The sequence below is a fragment of the Lepidochelys kempii genome, chromosome 2 (assembly GCF_965140285.1).
Source record: "Lepidochelys kempii isolate rLepKem1 chromosome 2, rLepKem1.hap1, whole genome shotgun sequence".
NCBI lineage: Eukaryota > Metazoa > Chordata > Testudines > Cheloniidae > Lepidochelys > Lepidochelys kempii.
In genome coordinates, this window is record NC_136381.1 from 168,295,329 (window position 1) to 168,316,915 (window position 21,587).

Genomic DNA, 21,587 nt, shown 5'->3' on the forward strand with positions numbered 1-21,587 from the left:
GACAATACCTTCCCCAAACTCCTGAAGAAGTTGGAGAAAAAAAAACTAGCAGATAATGGTTAGCCATCTTTCTATCTAGAGTTACCCAGGAGGATAAAATACTTAAGGTTTAAGGTTTGGCACAGCGCAAGAGTAATACCCTTGCCAAAACCTGAGAAAGATCACAGATTTCCAACAAGTTACTGCCCCGTCTCTTTGCTAAGCTGTGTACACAAATTACTTGAAAGTCTTAACCTTCAAAGAACTGCCCCTACTGTTGACGACATTCCCGAGTATATATCTAGCAGGTTTCAGATGGAATTGCACTCCCTGTGATCAAGTGCTGGCTCTCAACAACTATATCGAGAATGGCTTCCACACCAGGAGGAAGACAGGAGTAACTGCTAGATCTTACTTCTGCCTATGACACAGCCTGGCAAACGGGCCTACTTTACAAACCGTGTTTGGCCCTATTCAGGTGGGTTATCATGGCTGTGGAACTATTGCTGACAGGCTGCTGGTTCCAAGTTTCATTCAGACCAAAACAAAAACAACCCCCTCCGCACACATACACACACCCCACATGCTCCTGGAGGCTCCAAAACAGGTTACCCAAGGGCTCAATTCTAGTACAAACACTTCACAACCTCTTCACAAGTGAGCTTTCCAACACCACTGCCAAGCATTTTATCTATGCAGACATCATCTGTCTGACAGTACAGGACTAGGATTTCAGACATCTAGAAGAAGTCCTGAATGCTGACATGAAAGAGAGGCTCGCTGTTGCAAAAGATGGATACTTAAACCTTATATTAAAAAAAAAAGTTTCCATCTATGCTATACAAAGATTCCCCCAATTCCTGATTAGCCACAGGCTGGGCCACAACCCAAAGCCTGTATCTAGGTGTTACACTGGACCATACCTTGAACTTCGAGGAGCATCTTATCAAGACCTCATTGAAAAGAAAGAGAAGAAACAGTCTGATCAGCAAACTAGATGGTTCTTCCTGGGAAGCCAATGAGCAGACATGGAGAAACTCTGGGCTTGCCTTGTGCTATTTTGTAGCAGAGTATCACCCCCCCCCCCTTCCCGCCGATGCAGTTCAAACTCTTTTCATACTAGGACTAGTCGCTACTCAGCTGAATGAACCCATGAGCATAACAGGTACCCTGAGACCAACTAACTCGGCCTAGCTGCTAGTCCTGACCAACATCAACCCTTCTGATATTAGGCAACAAGTCACCATGGAGATTCTGCTCCTTAAGGTGCAAGACCGGCTATATCTACCCCGGCTTACAGATGTGTTTAATCCACCAAGCCGACACCTCAGCTCAAGGCATCCCATTTGGACAATTCCCCTAAGGAACCTCAACATCCCCTCCAGGTGGCAAGAACAAGATTCAAACACAGTCAATGACTATCTTGTGACAGATCCAACAGTCCAAAACCCTGGTTTTGATTTTCCACACCATCTTTGGGTAAAGCACATCATTTCAGATGTGGAGTGAATAGATGTGCTACTGATGATCATAAGTGAGGCCTCCGTCACTCCCACCTTTGCCATTGTGGCCAATTAGAAGATATAGCTCACATACTTGCAGGCTGCATCCAAAGGCAAGGGTTGCCTGGTTCTCTCATGGGCTTGCACAACACCCTATCCTCAGCTACCAAATGGTTAAGACACTTAAATTAATGTGCTTGATTTGACAGTGTACACAGATGCAACCATAATATATACAAAAACTGTCCAGACTCTGTGGTAACTCAGCTTTCCCAATAACTCCACAAGTCCTGTCCCAGCATGTGCAAGGTCCTGTGTAAAATCTGAGATAGAGTCTTTGAGATGGGTCCAATATCTTGGTCAAGAATCTGCAGAGGATTTTCACAAGAAATTGCACTTCCCTGGTGTTATTTTTCCATACCAATCAGTGTAAACTAGACCTGGTTGAATTATTCCTAGAAAGCAATTTATTTGCCATATTTAACCTTTACTCCCTACACATAAGTTGTCTGAAAAGTATTCTGAATTTCCCTGTTTATTGTGTCTCAGTGATTTAGAGAAAAAAAATGTATTGTTTGCCAAAACAAAACAAGGATTACTCCTCCTGCCCCCACAACTGCCAGCCCTCGGCTCAGGCAGTCTAGTCCCATCTCACAGGATGGGCTCTCTCTCTCTTTGCTTCACTATTTTTGTTAGAGGTTCAGAAGACCAAATTACAGAGTTATTGACCGCCTTGCAAGTGGAACTTCGTACATTAATTCTTTTCACAAAGTGATCACTCTATATCTAACCTATCACTCCTCACCCTCAAAGGAAATCTGTACAACGCTTTCAAAAGACTAGCCTGGGAGCGTAAATTCATAACCATACTAGACACTAGAAATTGTGGATTTATGATTTATTACAACAATCTGTAACCCACTAATGCCCCGTTTGGGCTATGACTATAGGGAGTTAAGGGCCACTTTACCTTGAATATGTTGTATGTATGTTTACCCTTAGAATATGCTGTAACTACTTATACTAAAGTATCTGTTCGACTTTGTATTTAGCGGTGACACTCGGAGTATCTTTCCCAGACCTGAGGAAGAGCTTGGTGTCTCTTGAAGGCTGATTTCTCTCACCAACATAAATTGTTCCAATAAAAGATATTATTTCACCCACCATGCATTAATTCTGTTGATGCACGAGGAACAAAAAAAACACACACAGCTCTTTCTCTCTGCCATGATGTCTCTGTAGGGCTAACAGAAACAAAAAGCAGCAAAACTTATTTTGGACACTAAACCAATAAGCTAGAACTCAATGCAAAGGAGCAGAACCTTTGAGTAAGAAGGTGCCATTTTTACATACCGTGATTGCTCTTTAAAACTTTTCCGTTCCATATGGAAGAGCATTGTTATTTACCTACATCCAAATGTTCCCAGATATCAAAATACCTGATTTCCTTCTTGACTGGTGTAGTGAGACTTAAGAGAAGGCATTTATTCTTAACTAGTTAGATTTTCCCATTCACTTTTCTCATCACGTTCAATGCACCAGTTGTATTGGTGCGTATGTGCAGAGTTAAAATTTATCAAATGTGAAGCCACCTGTCTCATTCGATAGTGTGCCAGGACGGTGCTAGAGCATAGCAGGACTCCCCATCCTGTTCCATATTCCTGCAGGAGTACAGCCTGAATTTGCTCATCTCCATGTATGTCATGCTTTCACTAATCATTCTCCACACTCATTAGTCCCATATCTGTGTACACGGTCTTATTTGCAAAGTGTATGTCTCGGTCTTTTGTTGCACTGACAGTGAGCTCTCTGGCCAGGGAGGTTGGGGAACTGCTGTGTATCACTAAGTGCCAGGAAAACCAAGATAAATTGGAGTTTGGATTTTGCAGTTTGCCACAAAGATCAGGAAATTTCCAGAACCCAAATCTAAATCTTTTCCTCCTGTACTCACTTCAAGGACAGGGAATGAGAGCACAAGTCTCTTATGGAGTGGATTCTTTGGAACTAGCCTGCTCACTCCTTTATGGACTTATGGTCTGTAGGGTACTCCATAGTAGCTGCTTCCACATTCAGCTGGTCTTCTCTCTCCTCCCTGGTTGCATGGATGGCCTTCCCCATGTGCTCATTTAGGGTCTTCTGGGTCAGCAAGGTGATGTGATGACAATCATACTGTGATGCACATACACAGTGAATTTGTATCACAGGCTTGCAAAGGACTGATGAGGCAGGGTAGGCTTTCCTGGCTGATGAGTTTGCTCAGACATTAATTAAAAACATTCACCATTCACTGATATTTCTTTTCTGCCTGTGAAGGCAAACAATTTCAAGCTGTGCAGGTGCCATACTCCTGAACAGCTATATCCCTGCTTTGACAGCAAGGAGCCTGATATTTTTAAAACCAAATTCCATACAGAGGAGCTTCTTTATGAACTTCTTCACTGAACCGGAAAAGCTAAGCCTCTCAGGGACTATCTTGTTTTTGTCATTGTTAATGGCATTTTTCCTTGTCTAAAACCTAAAAAGGAAAAATATTTTCAGTTCCTTATTGCTCCTGTTAATGTCTAACATCTCCAGCAATTTTTGTCTGAAATGGTGTCAGTGATGCCTCTACACTAGAATATACAAGGCACATATGGTTACAATTACAGAAAAATATTCCATGTTCAGGATCATAGGGCTTTCATCACCCTTTCTTACAGAAGAGGATAGCTCACTTAGAAACTCAGCCCCGTTTCTTATGTGCACTTTCTAAGCACCATGCTCTCTAAGGGGAGGGAGGCTTATGACAGTACAGAGGTCTTCTCTCTTGGGGCAGGGTGTTCAATCCTCTAACCAGGTGTGCAAGGAAACCTGCAGGTCTCAGGGAATCCATTCAGAGCTAGACCGTGCCCCACTTCCTCCTCCTGGCTCATTCACGGTCAAGCTATCATTGGTAGGTACCCACCACTTTGCACTATCCTTTTGTCTGAGGAAAAAATAATCACGTAGGAGTTACTGCTGCTTAGAGCTGCGTTAATGCCTTCTGGGAAATCCACTGGAAAGGATGAAGTGTAAGTAGCATATTGCTCTTCTAACCCAAACCCTAAAATCAGAGGAGTATATTTACACAGCAGCTGGGAAGTGGGATTCCCAGCTTGGGCAGACGTGTGTGTGCTGGCTGTGCTCATGCTAGTGCATTAAAAAATAGCAATGCAGCTTAAGCGGCACGGGCAGCTGCTTGGACTAGCTATCCAAGATCAATCCCACGCAACTCTCCGGCAACTATGCTGAATCGCCCCTGTGCCACTGCAGCCACTCTGCTATTTTTAAATACGTTAGGTCGAGCAGAGCTAGTGCCATGTATGTTTATCCATGCTTGGAATCCCATCTCCAGGCTGCTGTGTAGACTTACCCTGGGACAGGCTTCCTCCCTGACAATCAGTCTGTGCTAGGAGCTACAGACAATACAGCAGATACTGAAAGCAAATACCCCTATGGGTGTGTCTTCTGTCATTCCTAAACTAAACACACTACAGGGACCTATAGGACTGGCAATGTGTCACACCCTCAGGTCCTGTATCCTGTCTTGGACAGTGGTCAACACCTAGGAAGGAGCTGTTTGAGCCTTTCCCCGTGGCTGGAATGTTTCTGGGCGGAGGGAAAGACTCCAGCAGTGTGACACCACACTGCTTAACATAGCAGCATAGACAGGGGAGGCACTGCTTGCGGGAGTAGAGAGCTGTGTAGGGTACATACCCACAAGGTTCAGATGCATCTTTGCGCTAGGCACCTAAGCAGTGCCTCATCATCTACACTGCTATTGATACCCAGGATAGGGGGTGCACGCAGTCCATGTACTCTTAGCGATGCCAAAGAGAAGTGTGCAGTGTAGAGGTCACTTCAGAGAGTTCTATACAGTCTATCTCCATCTAGCTTTTACACAGTTTTCATTAGTTTGTTTTAGCTAATGTAATGGCCCTATATTTATACAGAAACAACATAGGACGGCAAAATTACCTGAATAATTTTAAATGTTTTTCTCATTTTAAATACAGCCTCATTTGATACTGCAGTATTCATTTTTATTAATAAGAAGTTATTTCTTTTTTATAAATGGCGAACTGAAGTATCTCATAATTTGTTCTTCTAAATAGATCAAGACTTTGATCTAATGCAAGCCTTGCTGGGAGTAGAGACTATCTACTTTAGTTACAAAGAATATTCAAACAAACATGGAAGTTTAATTCATTTAGTTATGAAAATTAAATGAGCTCAACAAGGTACATTTGATTTGCCTCAAGAGAAAAAAAATCTCTGCAAGGGAAGAAATATGAAGGTAAAATAAAAGTAAGTTCTACTGCTCAATAATGGAAAGTTGGTATCAGGACCCCAATATTGCCACCAACCCTTAGGCAGCATCCTTAGATGATGCACTGAACAGCTGCGCCTGACCAACACCTCTAAAGCTAAAGGCCTACAGCAGCCACACCCCAGGCCCTGATTGGATGGACAGGCAGCATTCTCACTGGGTGCCTGGACTATACAAAGGCCCCAACTGGAAGTGGAAGCTGACTGAGCAACAGGCCGTTGCCTGCTGCCTAGACTGCCTTGCTGTTCATACTGACCCGACTTTGTTGCCCTGATGTCTCACCTGATCCTGCCTCCCCAACACACTGACCCAGCCCCTTGGATTGGATGTGCCACCTACTGACTCCTGTGCAAACTCAGGCCATTGCTCTGGACTGCCTGCAATACGGATTGACCAGCTGGCTACCCAGCCACTCATGCATCATTGACTAGGAATCAGGACTGCTGCCTAACCCACATCAGCCACCGGGCATTACAGTTGGGAAGAATCACAGGGCCTAGACTTGAAATGGCACACAAGTCACATCCACAATGACCATATGCAGAACACACAACCAGAGACTGGTGTTGATGTCACAAATGATTCTCGGGCAACAAAATCTTTGTGGATCATCGTAAATCTACTCAGGTCAAGGAAAACATTCCTTTCAACACAACAGAGCTCTCTTATATTTCTGCACATTTGCTTGGACAATCAAATTTCATTCAAAGAAATATGAGCAACTGGTAGTTCTGAGAAGGAAAAAGCCCAACCATCTGGATGTTGCATTAGTTACCTACCATTTTTGCAGATGGGGCAGCATTGATCTGGCTCATACACTGGATCCACACATTCAGTCTGAGGACAAGCAGACACTGTGCACAGCACTTCACCATTGGCTTCGCAACGGCATTTCTCACATGGAGAAACCTGAAACACAAATCCATTCATTTTTTAATTCATCCATTCAATATTCTCTCCCAGACAGCATAATGCCTTTCTTTGCCTCCGTACTGTCTTCTCCTCTGTCTGTTTTACATGTATCTTGTTTTCTACAGTTATTCAGACAAAAGTAGGGCTGCTGCAGTCTCAATTTAGGGCAGAAACTATGCTAGCCCCAGGCACTGTTCTGAATCCATGCTTCAAATTGAGCAACGCAAAAGGTTCTGAGGAAGAGAGAGTCATGTGAGGCCATTAAGTAATAGTTGGAAGACATTCCCCATGGCTCCAAGGATTGATGTGGGGTTAGTCTAGAGCTGGTCTTATATTATACTAAAAGTAATTTTGATTTAAAATGGCTTTAGGTCTAAATTTTTCATTTTATGTTTTTTTTTTTTTGTTTTTTTTTAAATGAAAATCCAAAACCTTAATATTTTCCACAGGAAATTCAGACCAAAAATTGAAATTTTTTTCCCCTCAACATTTCCTGTGAAAACCAACTTGTATTTTCTATAGCTACCAATATTTGAAATTTGAAATCTGGTCTCTCCCTTCTGTTGAGGGTGTGATTACTACTGCTGTACCCCAAATGGCAACGGTACACACAGCAGAATTCAGAGAAGGAAATGTGATAGAACACTGTTTCCAGTGGCATCCTCCCCTCCTCCATGTTTAAGACCTGGACATCTTCTACACCCGAACGTTTTCCTATTTCTAGAAATGAACTTGAGGTTCTGAAGTGCTCAGATAAGGTTCTGCCTCCTTCTCTCCATGCTGTTTGTAATTCCAGATTCTAGTGAAACAGAAGCACCAACACACTGTCAGACAGGCTGTTCTCACTGGATCTCTGTTGAAACTCTAAGTGGAATTGCCAGAAATCTTAACGAAGTCTGTGCTCATTAGAAGATCACTCCAGCTTGCATTTTTGTGGTCATCTTTGATTCCTCCCTCAGATAAGATGCTTACTTATTCCACTAAAACATCCCCAAAAGCCAGACCTTCCACTCTACCTCAACTCTCATTTGAGTCAGTATTCTCCTTCATCTGGACTACAGAAATATTCTTCTCCCTTGCTTCTTATTCAACCTGTCACATCCAATGTTATCTTGCATACTCACAGCTACTTCTGCCTGAATTCCTCCACATTTCCTGCTTCTCTCTTCTCTTCCTCACCATCAAATCTCGGTACATGGCTACATCAATGCCCTTGTCTCCTCCTATACACCTATGTTCTATGCTCTGCCACCAATTTCCCCGTTCACTAACCTCTTCCTCTCTTTTTGCTCATGTGCTTGACCCTCTTTTCATGCTGTCCCCTCTGCTCAGACTAGCATCTCTCTCCCAGTATATCTAGCTACTTGCCCTCCTTCATTACATTTAAATTTTGTTTAGTTAAACTTCCACAGCTAGCCATCCTCTTCTAGTGCTCTTCCCTATAAGATATACTATAGCTTTAAAAAAAAAAAACAGGTACAAAATATATGGTTTGCTTTGAAGATCTTATTCAGCAGACAAAACAATCGAGAAATCAAGTCTTGGGGTTAAATTACCAAGAGCCTAAGCTGGCACAATTCCATAGACTTCACAATACTTGGGCACATTTAAATAAGAGGTGAATTTAGCCCTGTTGTCTGACAGCTTGATAAGATCAACAGCAAAAATGGGTATTCCCTCTTCAAGCATTCCATATACTATGGTACAGCCAGCTTTTATAGGATTTTTTTATATCCTTGTATCTGATGTGATGAAGCAGCAATCAAGACTGAAAAAAAAAGTTAGGAAGAACATTTATTCAGCCTTATAAAATTTAAGCATCTTTTAATTCAGCAGCTTATTTACTGGAATTTCAACAGAAATTTGACAGAACAATTTGCCTTCAACAAAGCATAGACTGCCCAGAACATGAATCCATTTAATAAAATATTAAGGATACTGTGGAAGGAGACAATCCTGATTTAAAGTCTGAACAGATATAAGTGTTCATAAAGATGTGTTTCCCTCAAATAATGCGCTTTTGAAGATCACACCTTTCAGAAAGTGAACGCTCTATGATAAACAGATGTCCAAGTAGTAGGTCATGAACACTTTTTTGCATGTAATATATACCAGGTTATTGCAAAGAAATATTTACAATGATCCTTTAATAAGCACTAACATCTCTCATACTTTGTTTTGTTTCCCCCCCTCCCCCTCAGATGAAACATTCTTCCCTGGATACACCACCACATAGATTTCCTACATCTATAATGTGATCTATGGTACATACTTCACTGCAACTTGTTACTTAGAATCACCTTGCACTTTGGTGATCAGGAAAAGATTTAGTACAGAGACAAATTCTCATTTCGGTTACACCAAATGTAAATATGGAGGAAATCTCCACACTTACACAGTGTAACCAAGATAAGAATCTGATGCTAAGGCATCCTGTTTTTCCAGCCACAACAGTTTCTTCACTTTGGACTTCATTGTGCAAATATTCACGTTGGTGATCACTAGCAGAGTCTGTTGTAGTCTATGGGACTACTCTTACTCATACAAGCTCTCCAACATGAATAAGAGAGTTGTACAATGTAGTCCTTTAAGAATGCAGTAAACTGAGCACATAAGTATGTCTTTCTACTCTGTTTTGTAATATTTTCAAGAGTACGAATCAAGTACATTTTCAGTAGAAGTGAAGCAGAATAGTTGTTAAAGCAGCATTAGCTCTGTCCCTTATAGAAATGACCAGGGAGTCCTTATTTGCATGTCTTTGGACCAAATGCTCGCTTGTTGCTGCTTCTTTTTTCCCAATATAGGCAAGATGTGGTTAAAACTGTAGAAAACCAATGCCTTTTCTAATCTTAATGCCTGAAAAAGGTCAAAAAAGTAATATTAATAAGGATCAATGTACAAGAGAGAGAGTCTAGAAAGGCATTTCTTTGCCATGACACCATGTAGTTAGCAGGGAATCATAAATCAGAATTGGAGAAGGTCCATTTGTGCTTCTATTCCATTTTCCCCTCCCCTCTAATGGAAGAATTCTTACTTCAGCATAGGTTCTAATGGCTGGTGCGATGGGGCTGCCACCAGCTCCTTTGAGACACTATTCCACAATCTAACAGATCATGCAGTTAGTTGTAAAGCAATTTCAGAGTTAACACTTAAGTAGTAGTCTTCATTCCTAAGTATTAACTATATCACAACAGCAGATTTTCCTATGCTAACATATAGAAGAACTAATAAGCAGCAGATAAATCTGACCTAATTTGCCAGGCAGCCATAAAACCTATAGGAAATCTAAAGAAGTTGTCTTCTTGAGGGTTTAAAGGAAGATTATGAACAAGTATATAAATGCTTTTCTGTGGAGCTACAGATGTAGTAGAAAAGTTTGCATACATAATTATGCAAACAAGTTGGTAGATCAGTTAAGGGTTCCTCAACAGAAGAGCAAGAAAAAATTCTAGCTTAATATAGGCAGCAAGCCAGATCCTCAGCTGTTTAATGTCATAGCTCAGTTGGAGCAACAGGTATTGACCCTGCATTGCATAAGAGAAACTGAAGATTTCCTGGACAGACTCAGGCTATGCTTCTACAGGCACAAGGTTCTGAAGATTCAGAGCAGGCTGTGCAGCACGGACAGGAGGACGGTGAAGAAATCTGGCAACATGTGACCTCCAGAAGAAGGGGGAATGTCCATGTACTAGCAACGCGGACACAGGTAAGAAACCATTTTCATGTTCTCTCCACAGGTACCATTGCGGGGAGTGGCCCAGATGATACGTCTGGTGGAAGGGAGCAGAAGGAGACTCCACCAGTTGAAAGGCATGAGATGCCCTGTCCTAAGGTTGGGGGTTCCACGACCACCACTCCCAAGAGAAGGAGGCGGGTGGTGGTGGTCAGGGACTCTCTCCTCAGGGGGACCGAGTCACTATCTGCTGCCCTGACCGGGAAAACAGAAGTCTGCTGCTTGCCAGGGGTTAAGATTTGTGATGTGACAGTCTACTGAGACTCATCAAGCCCTTGGACCACTACCTCTTCCTGCTTTTCCACGTGGGCACCAATGATACTGCCAAGAATGACCTTGAGCTGATCACTGCAGACTATGTGGCTCTGGGAAGGAGTATGAGGCGCAAGTGGTGTTCTCGTCCATCCTCCCCGTGGAAGGAAAAGGCCGGGGTAGGGATCGTCGAATCGTGGAAGTCAATGAATGGCTACGCAGGTGGTGTTGGAGAGAAGGCTTTGGATTCTTTGACCATGGGATGGTGTTCCAAGAAGGAGGAGTGCTAGGCAGAGACGGGCTCCACTTAAAGAGAGGGAAGAGCATCTTCGCGAGCAGGCTGGCTAACCTAGTGAGGAGGGCTTTAAATTAGGTTCACCGGGGGAAGAAGACCAAAGCCCTGAGGTAAGTGGGGAAGCGGGATACCGGGAGGAAGCACAAGCAGGAGCGTGTGAGAGGGGAGGGCTCCTGCCTCATACTGAGAACAAGGGGCGACCAGCGGGTTATCTCAAGTGCCTATATACAAATGCACAAAGTCTGGGAAACAAGCAGGGAGAACTGGAGGTCCTGGCAAAGTCAGGGAATTATGATGTGATTGGAATAACGGAGACTTGGTGGGATAACTCGCATGACTGGAGTACTGTCATGGATGGGTATAAACTGTTCAGGAAGGACAGGGAGGCCAGAAAAGGTGGGGGAGTTGCACTGTATGTAAGGGAGCAGTATGACTGCTCAGAGCTCAAGTATGAAACTGCAGAAAAATCTGAGTGTCTCTGGATTAAGTTTAGAAGCCTGAGCAACAAGGATGATGTCATGGTGGGAGTCTGCTATAGGCCACTGGACCAGGGGGATGAGGTGGACGAGGTTTTCTTCTGGCAAGGCGCAGAAGCTACTAGACCGCACACCCTGGTTCTCATGGGCGACCTCAATCATCCTGATATCTGCTGGGAGAGCAATACAGCGGTGCACAGACAATCCAGAAAGTTTTTGGACACTGTAGGGGACAATTTCCTGGTGCAAGTGCTGGAGGAACTAACTAGGAGTGGAGCTCTTCTTGACCTGCTGCTCACAAACTGGGAAGAATTAGTAGGGGAAGCAAAAGTGGATGGGAACCTGGGAGGCAGTGACCATAAGATGGTAGAGTTCAGGATCCTGACACAAGGAAGAAAGGAAAGCAGCAGAATACGGACACTGGACTTCAGAAAAGCAGACTTTGACTCCCTCAGGGAACCGATGGGCAAGATCCCCTGGGAGAACAACATGAGGAGGAAAGGAGTCCAGGAGAGCTGGCTGTATTTTAAAGAATCCTTATTGAGGTTACAGGGACAAACCATCCCGATGTGTAGAAAGAATAGTAAATATGGCAGGCGACCAGCTTGGCTTAACAGTGAAATCCTTGCTGACCTTAAACACAAAAAAGAGGCTTACAAGAAGTGGAAGATTGGACAAATGACCAGGGATGAGTATATAAATATTGCTCAGGCAGTAGGAATAGAATCAGGAAGGCTAAATCACACCTGGAGTTGCAGCTAGTGAGGGATGTTAAGAGTAACAAGAAGGGTTTCTTCAGGTATGTTGGCAATAAGAAGAAAGCCAAAGAAAGTGTGGGCCCCTTACTAAATAAGGGAGGCAATCTAGTGACAGAGGATGTGGAAAAAGCTAACGTACTCAATGCTTTTTTTGCCTCTGTCTTCACGAACAAGGTCAGCTCTCAGACTACTGCACTGGGCAGCACAGCATGGGGAGGAGGTGGCCAGCCCTCTGTGAAGGAAGAAGTGGTTCGGGACTATTTAGAAAAACTGGGCGTGCACAAGTCCATGGGGCCGGATGTGTTGCATCCGAGAGTGCTAAAGGAATTGGCGGATGTGATTGCAGAGCCATTGGCCATTATCTTTGAAAACTCATGGCGATCGGGGGAAGTCCCGGAAGATTGGAAAAAGGCTAATGTAGTGCCCATCTTTAAAAAAGGGAAGAAGGATGATCCTGGGAACTACAGGCCGGTCAGCCTCACCTCAGTCCCCGGAAAAATCATGGAGCATGTCCTCAAGGAATCAATTCTGAAGCACTTAGAGGAGAGGAAAGTGATCAGGAACAGTCAGCATGGATTCACCAAGGGAAAGTCATGCCTGACTAATCTAATTGCCTTCTATGAGGAGATAACTGGTTCTGTGGATGAAGGGAAAGCAGTGGATGTGTTATTCCTCGACTTTAGCAAAGCTTTTGACACGGTCTCCCACAGTATTCTTGTCAGCAAGTTAAAGAAGATGCACTACAAGGTGGGTAGAAAGTTGGCTAGATTGTCAGGCTCAACAGTAGTGATCAATGGCTCCATGTCTAGTTGGCAGCCGGTATTTAGCTGAGTGCCCCCAGGTCAGTCCTGGGGCCGGTTTTGTTCAATATCTTCATTAATGATCTGGAGGATGGTGTGGATTGCACCCCCAACAAGTTTGCGGATGACACTAAACTGGGAGGAGTGGTAGATACGCTGGAGGGTAGGGATAGGATACAGAGGGACCTAGACAAATTGGAGGATTGGGCCAAAAGAAGTCTGATGAGGTTCAACAAGGACAAGTGCAGAGTCCTGCACTTAGGACAGAAGAATCCAATGCACCGCTACAGACTAGGGACCGAATGGCTAGGCAGCAGTTCTGCAGAGAAGGACCTAGGGGTGACAGCGGACGAGCAGCTAGATAGGAGTCAGTGTGCCCTTGTTGCCAAGAAGGTCAATGGCATTTTGGGGTGTATAAGTAGGGGCATTGCCAGCAGATTGAGGGACATGATTGTTCCCCTCTATTCGACATTGGTGAGGCCTCATCTGGAGTACTGTGTCCAGTTTTGGGCCCCACACTACAAGAAGGATGTGGAGAAATTGGAGAGAGAGTCCAGCGAAGGGCAACAAAAATGATTAGGGGACTGGAACACATGAGTTATGAGGAGAGGCTGAGGGAGCTGGGATTGTTTAGTCTACGGAAGAGAAGAATGAGGGGGGATTTGATAGCTGCTTTTAACTACCTGGAAGGTGGATCCAAAGAGGATGGATCAAGACTATTCTCAGTGATAGCAATGGATCTAGACTATTCTCAGTGATAGCAGATGACAGAACGAGGAGTAATGGTCTCAAGTTGCAGTGGGGGAGGTTTAGGTTGGATATTAGGAAAAACTTTTTCACTAGGAGGGTGGTGAAACACTGGAATGCGTTACCTAGGAAGGTGGTGGAATCCCCTTCTTTAAAAGTTTTTAAGGTCAGGCTTGACAAAGCCCTGGCTGGGATGATTTAGTTGGGATTGGTCCTGCTCTGGGCAGGGGGTTGGCCTAGATGGCCTCCAGAGGTCCCTTCCGACTCTGTTATTCTATGATTCAATGAAGTCAGTGGAGCTATGCCAATTAACACAAGTTGAGGATCTGGCCCAGCATGCATACCGAAGTACTCTGTTTTAGGCAATTTTTTTCTGGACTTCGGAAAAACCCCCACCTGGGTTACAGAAAGTGGAAGTTCTTTATTTGTACTTTAACCAAGACAGGGATTAAATAACCCTTAAAGAAAAAAAAAATCTAGAAGTCTATATTTCATTCCTTGCATCTCTGAAAACTAAGTAAAATAAAATAAATAAATCTATAAAACTATATCCATTTACTCTTGGGTTGGTATTTCTAGTAACATTTTCATTTCAGTTATACCCCCCAAGAGATCATGAACACGGTTAGGCTGACAAGCGTTAATATATCAGCCTTCTTTATATTTCTCTGTGGCTTCAAAGCACAACAAATGCTTTGAAATCCATCTGGATTTGTTGTCGTCAAGAATTTCAAGTGAGTTGTTCATAAATTAAGTTATTTGACAGGACAGAAGTCGTGATAAACAAAGCAAAATCTGTAACAGCTTTGGGGTTTTACCATATAAGCAGCATTATTAATCTATTTTAACAGCTCTAGAAATTATTCTAATTTCTGACCCTTTGTGGGGTCATTACATATAGGAGTATATTGAATTCTGAAATCATATTTATGAAGTATCCTATTTGTCTAAGTAACAAAGCTCAATAATGATAATAATAATTCGAATACAAATAATAAAAAGATTCTAATACAATTCTGTCTTCATTGAGGAATTCCATTTTAATCACAATTGGGAGACTGTTCTTTTGTATGGTACTTTTGCTCCCAATCCCATTAAAAGTTCTCTATAAGCTGAAACACTTCCCATACTGCAGCATGGCCCCCACAAAAAGCTATACGGCAAGTGATAAAGAGACATCTTTATTAGGCTTCTGAGTTTTGGGGTTTTGTTTTTTCCAGTTTTGGTTTGCAATAACATTTATTTTTCTTTGTAACTCTAGTATAAAAGATACTACCACACACACAAATACAAGCAAATTCTGTACGCAGAGATAGGAGTGGAGGGAGATAAAATCTGTTTCTGTGAAATTTTATGTACCACTGCTTGGGAATTGGTACTGTCTCCTCTTTGGAGGAGAGTTTTTTTTTTTTTTAAATAAAGCATATGTCAAACTCCATTTATATACAATATATACATGCACACACACTTGTGTATGCACACATGTGAATCTGCATACACATTTTCTTTTATATAAGTTCATTTAATCATTTAAGGAGTCAATATGTTTTTCTTTATCAGAATACGTGACTCATTCCCATTAACGGAACACATGCATACAGAGAAAATAGACTTACCTGTTTGCAAATACTTCCCTGACCCAAATCAAATGGTAGAGTGCTGTACTTAACATCCACAAGACAGTTGTGAGTACAGTTATAAAAATGGCTTCCAATACTGGCTGCAGTTATTTCCATCTGCAATTGTGCATGCATTTAGTGGTTATCTGATTGCACATATAAGTTACTTCCCTTCCATCTTAATCGACTGCAATGGTATATGAAAATAACTGTGCCTACTGTTTTGCACTCACAAATATTATTGGCCGAGTTGAGGCCCAGCTATGCGGTGTCAGTATGATAAAACATGCAGTATAGGCTGCAATTAAAGTGCTGTATAGCTTTAGTTATCCACCCTGAACACACACCTCCTTACTCATCCTACTTATCACTTATTCTAACAGAGAATACGAATAATTGAAAAAAAATGGCACTGTATTATGGGAAGGTTTCCTTAGAACTGCCAGAGTCAGAATGGGGTAAAACAAAGCTGAAAACCCAAATCTTTTTCAGAACTATGCAACTCCTCACTTAAAGTCCTCCCAGTTAACGTTGTTACGGTGCTGATCAATTAGGGAACATACTCGTTTAAAGTTGTGCAATGTTCCCTCATAACTGGCAATCGCTTGCTTTGTCCACTGCTTTCAGGAAGAGCAGCCCATTGGAGCTAGCTGGTGGGGGCTTAGAACCAGGGTGGACAGGCAGCCCCCCACTGCCATGTGCTGCTCCTGCCCTCTGCCTTGCAGCTGCTCCCCAGAGCCTCCTGCTTGCTGTGTGGGGGGATGGGGAGGGCTAATGTCACGGTGTTCCCCTCCCACCTGCTCCTGCACCCCACTTACCCCTTCTCCATATAGGGCAGGGTGGGGACATAAATGGAGAGAGACAGAGAGAGCTTGGGGGCAGGAGCTGCTGCCTCAACTGCCTGATCCACTTAAAAGACAATGTACTTAAGAGTGCGGTCAGCATACTTAAAGGGGCAATGCACATCTCTCTCTCTCCCCCACACACAGGGTGTATGTCTCTGTCTGCCATGCTGCCTCCCCTCCCTCCATTCCTGCTGCCTTGTAGAGTGTGAGGCTACATTAACAACAATGTGTTAACCTTTGAGGGCTTAGCCAAAAGCTAGATCATTAGCAGGAAGGCATTCCCTGGGAAATATCCCACCCTCTAACTTCACCACCTCAACCAAGCTTCACAATCATCATTGCCATGTACAGTATTAAATTGTTTAAAACTTATACTGTGTGTAAAAAAAAAATTTCCCTGGAACTTAACCCTCCCCCCTTTACATTAATTCTTATGGGGAAATTGGATTTGCTTAATATTGTTTTGCTTAAAGTCACATTTTTCAGGAACATAACTAAAACGTTAAGCAAGGAGTTACCGTATTACGCTTCCAAAACCATCAGGCATGATTGTTGTATGACACCAGCGAGCCCATTGGTTTTATTCTTCCACCACACACTGAACTGTAACCTAACTGCATTTTAAGGCTACTCTACAGTCAGTAATGCAAGATTCTTACATTAAATGAAGACATAGATGGGGTTTGAAAGCTGTGGATGAAGAACACATTAAAATTTTAAACACTAAGCTATTGAGACCTGGAGACAACACATGCAGGGAAGCACATTATATTGACTTTGCTTCTGAATGTACTTTGTTGAAACAGTAAGGATTTCAGAATCTGGCCCTAAAAAGGGCACACCAACTACCCACATTTCTTAAGGAATAAATTGCTGTGCCAAGATTCAAGACATTGGGGAGGGAGGAGAGGAGATGGGCCTACTGTTTGCTGGCATATGTCTTGAACAGTGCTAGTGTTCGGAGCATAGCCACCTAGGGATGGCAGGGGGAAAGTGCTCTGATTTATTCTCTGAACAGAATCATTCTCTGGCTTTTTTAGAAGGTGAAAAATATGGAAAGGCATTCAAAAGAAAAATACGTTCCTAAGATTACACAAATACCACAGATGACACCAAAGAAGATTCAAACAGTGTATTTATAACCTTCGTAAAGATGAATTTTCTCTCTCAAATATATGAGAGAGAGGCATGAACTGCAAAATACTAGGCTGAATTTCTAACTCCCAAAAGTGCAGGAGCATTCAGATCTGGGTTTTGGTTCAGGCCCGCATCTGCTAGTGTCCGTGCACAACAGTACCGGTTTACAGAACTCAGCTATAATGAAAATCTATTTATAAGGGGAAAAGAAAGAAAAAGTAACTGTACAATCAGACCTTAAGTCCAACACTGTTTCAATATGCAAGACGTATTTGCAATGATAATGAACCTCCACCATTGTGAAGTTTCCTGTAAAACAAAAACAAAAAACCACAACACAAAAACGCTTCACTATAAAAGTATTCCACTAGATAGAAAACTGACTCTTTAAATATTGCCATATTCTATCCTCTGAACCATACTCTGATTAATACACCAAGGTCCATAATCATTCCCACAGAAATTATGTAACTGACATCCCAGTTTGAACAGGCAAAAAAAAAAAAAGTTGATTAAAGGATGCATTACTGACACTAACTAGCTATTAACAATGGAAATCAGCCCCAAATGGCAAATCGGTTTCAAAAGGGATAAGTTTTATGGTTAACATTGTACAAAAAGGGAACAGTAAAAGTAATGCTGAAAATGCAATGGAAATCCTGTGGAAACTGTCATGGCACATACATATTAATATTGAATGGCTTCATTGGGATTTTTTTTTCTATAAATACCAAAGGAATTAATAAAGATCAGCTCCCTCATTTTTAAAATGTTATGGTTTCACTGAACTGGAAAGGTAGTGTTTAAAGGGAAAATTATATACTACTGCAGGTGCAATATTAACAAGAAAGAAAAAATCTTTCTTTAAGAAACCATTTCAAGAACATAAGATCACAGACTAACCGTTACAAATGAGTTAAAAAAGCCACGCCCTTACCATGAATTCTTCGAGTGTCTGGTAGGTCTTTCCCCTGAACTCGCAGTAGTTCTTCCTCTCTTTGCACTGTGGGCAGCACTGACTGGTGTCTACATGAATACACCGTGGATGGAGTCTTGGGCACTCAGGTTGAATGCACAGAGGTCCCTCGTCAGTGCAAAGGCAGGGGCAAGCAGAGGGACCTGGAGTAAACTTCTCCCCGATAGCGTAAACGAAGCCACTCTCATCCACACAGCCTTTCCCACGGTAGTCTGGATAGGCATACTCCTCCGGAGGCTCAGGAGTAGTACTAGCAACAACTTCTGGGAGGGATGATTCTTCAGCGGCCTGAGGTTCCTCTGGAACACCATCCCTTTGCTCCTGTGCTTGAATGTTCCCAGATTTACTGCTTGTTCCCTGACTACTCCAAACCTGTTTTTGCTTAGTCCAAGATTCTTTGTTTGAAAAATTTCTGTTTCCTTTGCTCTTCCAATCTCTGGTGCCCTCTTCCCGCCCATTCCTTCCAATTTCATTCATTTTCCCTGGGCCTGTCTGACTCTGACTGTCCGGCCTGGTTGATGTATGATCCCTCTTTTCCTGGCTTGTTTTTATCTCCTGTTTGTCTGGAGCCTTGGCCAGTTTTTGCACAGGTATGGTGGAGCTACAGAGAGCAACCATGAGACAGCAGGTTACAAGAAGAGAACTAGAGAGAGCTCCAATTGCCATTGCAGTAGAGCTAGGCATCACCTACGGCATCCCAGAGGGACAAGAGATGCTGCATTCACATCAGAGAGAATCACTACGTAAATCCACAGTCCCTAGGAAGAGAACAATTAGGAACACTTCAGCTCACACATTTTTCACCTTGCATTTGTACCAATGCAACATCTCAAACGACATGCAACTTTGTTTGTCTTTTGTATAAATTATCAAAGATCTTGTGCTGCATCCCTCCCTCTACACTTTGCCTGTATGTTGTTTTATAGATAGCAAGTTGTTTGGGACAGTGACCTGTCTTCTTACATCTCTAAAAATGCTACACAAACTTAGTGAGGTATAATTAATAAGAGCTGGCATAAATCAGAGGGTTTTTAAAAATAAAAAAAAAAGACTGCTGTAAAGTGGATGTACCTAGAATCAAATGAAGCTCCTTAAATCACAGCAGACTCCAGAACAAACACCAACCATTCACTTCCATTTTCTGACTTCATGTATGATGATTTTCATTAATCTTTTATTCAGTCTGATAAGAGTTGTTTTAAAATAACTGCTAGTGAGCATTATTTAAAAAAAAAAAAAGTTCAAACATGTTATTAAAGCCAGCAAAGCCAAATAGATCTCTTTGCAATTTCTAACAGTATGCATATACTGCCTGTTTCTTCCTCTGGTTTACAACAGCAAAGCAAAATAGTTCAGGACTCTACAGCAGAGATTTATTTAAACCTAATGTTTCAGGAGTTTAGTAGAAGCCCTACCAACATAATTACCCCAGCTATTGATTTAAAATATATTTTAAAATTTTATGTTGTGGACAAAAAATGTGAGATGCTAGGTAAACATAAACAGCCTTTACAATTGTTTTCCAACTTTCTGTATAAAGTAACATTTGAGCTACCTTTGCACAAAGCCCTTTGAAAAAACCACCACCACCGATCAGAATATGCTTAGCCCTAGAATAAATGCACCTCTCAGCCTCTCTCACATGTAGTTCTGGCAGACATATCAGATATTGCACTTTGCTGTCTGCTTTCTATAGAGTTTCTCATTGACGAGGCAGGTTAAAAAAAAAACACACACACACAAAACTGATCCCCCACCACACACACACACACCCTGATTTCTGGGGGCTCCTGTAGCTTGCGGAAGGCAAGATAATATCTAAGTCAGTGAAAAGCAGAAAGCCACTTCTGCGTCTGGGAAACTGAGAAGAGATGGAGCAGGGGATAAGCAATTGCAAGACAACCGTTCATCATTCACCCTCCCCTCCTAGGGGGCTGCTCAAACTTTCCCATGGAAAGCAGACAGTGGGGGCTGACGAGCACCAGGCTAGCCCAGCACAACCTACCTTTGCTAAGCCCCTCTCCAGCCCCAGGAGCAGCAGCCAGCTCTCTGCCTCGGTGCCTGCGACTTCGGTGCCTGCGATTTCAGAGCCAGCCCTCCCCTTCTCCGCCTGGCACTTCACTCCTCCAGCCGCCCCGCTCTCCCCTCCCAAGCAGCCCTCCCTCCTCGTCCCAACTTTCCCCGGCTGGGGCGAGCCGGCAGGAGGCCAGCCTCGGGAGGGCGGGGAAAGGCGGGCGGGGGCAGCGCCCCGTCACCTACATGCACGCGAGCGTGAGCCCCGCGGACCGCGGCTTCAGCCCAGCAGCCGGCTCCCGGCGAGGAGAAGCCGCAGCTCCAGCTTGGCTCCCGTCCTCTGGCCACACGGGGGGGCGTGCGCGGAAGGGGGAAATCAGCTTCTCCGGGGACACGCACAGCGGCCACCGGCTCAGTCCTTCTGGGCTGCCCCCCCACTACTCCTCTAGCATCCTGGCGGGGAGCCGCCCCGAGCGTCACGCCGGACTCCGGGGCTCCCCGCAGCCCGCCTCCGCGGGGACTCTGGGCTCTCTCCGGCGCGGGGAGTCTCCCGGCCGCTCGCCCAGGCTCTGCTGTGGCAGCGGTGTCTGGCTGGCTGCAAAGCCCGGGCGAGGGAGGTAAGAAGCGAAACGCCGCCGGCCGAGCGGGAGCGGGAGCGGGAGCTCCGTGCGCAGCCCGCACTCGGCTCTGCTGGGGCCGCAGCGGGCCCCACCCCGCCCTGCTTCCTCGCGCGCCTCCCTTCAGCTCCCGAGTCCCGCCCGCACACACGCGCCCTCCTGGGATCTTACCTCCCCCTGCCCCTCGACCTCCCCTTCCGTCCTCTTTGCCATTGCTCGCAATTCCTCCCCGGGGCGCCGCCTCTCTTCGCCAGCCCCGGGGGGAAAGCGAGGCACTCCACCGAGCTCAGGACGGTTCTACCTGTCTGCAGCTGCCAGGGGAGTGGGAACGGTGGGGTGTGAATTTAAAGGGCAAGAGCTACTCCTGGATAACTCCAGGTATGGCCACTCTTATTCCAAACTAGTGGTGGCCACACAGGTGCAGTGAGTCCTGGCTGACTGCAGTTGTAAACAAGCCCTTTCACTGATGTAAAGCTGATGCAAATAAGGTAAGACTCAGGGCAGCACTCTCTCCTTTCCTTGCCAGTTCCTTCTGTCCCTCCTTCACTTTGCCTTTATTTATATTTTCTTTCTTTTTA

The 21,587-nt window shown here is 43.9% G+C and overlaps 1 protein-coding gene across 3 annotated transcripts in view; it reads right to left on the reverse strand.

The window, feature by feature from the left end:
* The window catches only part of VWC2 (von Willebrand factor C domain containing 2), a 117,246-nt gene extending 96,749 nt beyond the window's left edge, over positions 1-20,497 (reverse strand). For 2 of the 3 annotated variants that reach the window (XM_073332728.2, XM_073332729.1), the window contains exons 1-3: positions 20,385-20,497; positions 18,341-19,137; positions 6,609-6,738 (exon numbers count right to left, since the gene is read on the reverse strand). In XM_073332728.2, the coding sequence (XP_073188829.1) occupies positions 6,609-6,738; positions 18,341-19,063 (853 nt within the window). In that variant the 5' untranslated portion in view covers positions 19,064-19,137; positions 20,385-20,497. Of the gene's footprint in view, positions 1-6,608; positions 6,739-18,340; positions 19,138-19,450; positions 19,524-20,384 lie in introns of those variants that run through there. The other variant, XM_078851675.1, reaches the window with a different exon arrangement.
* Positions 20,498-21,587: the final 1,090 nt, after the last annotated feature.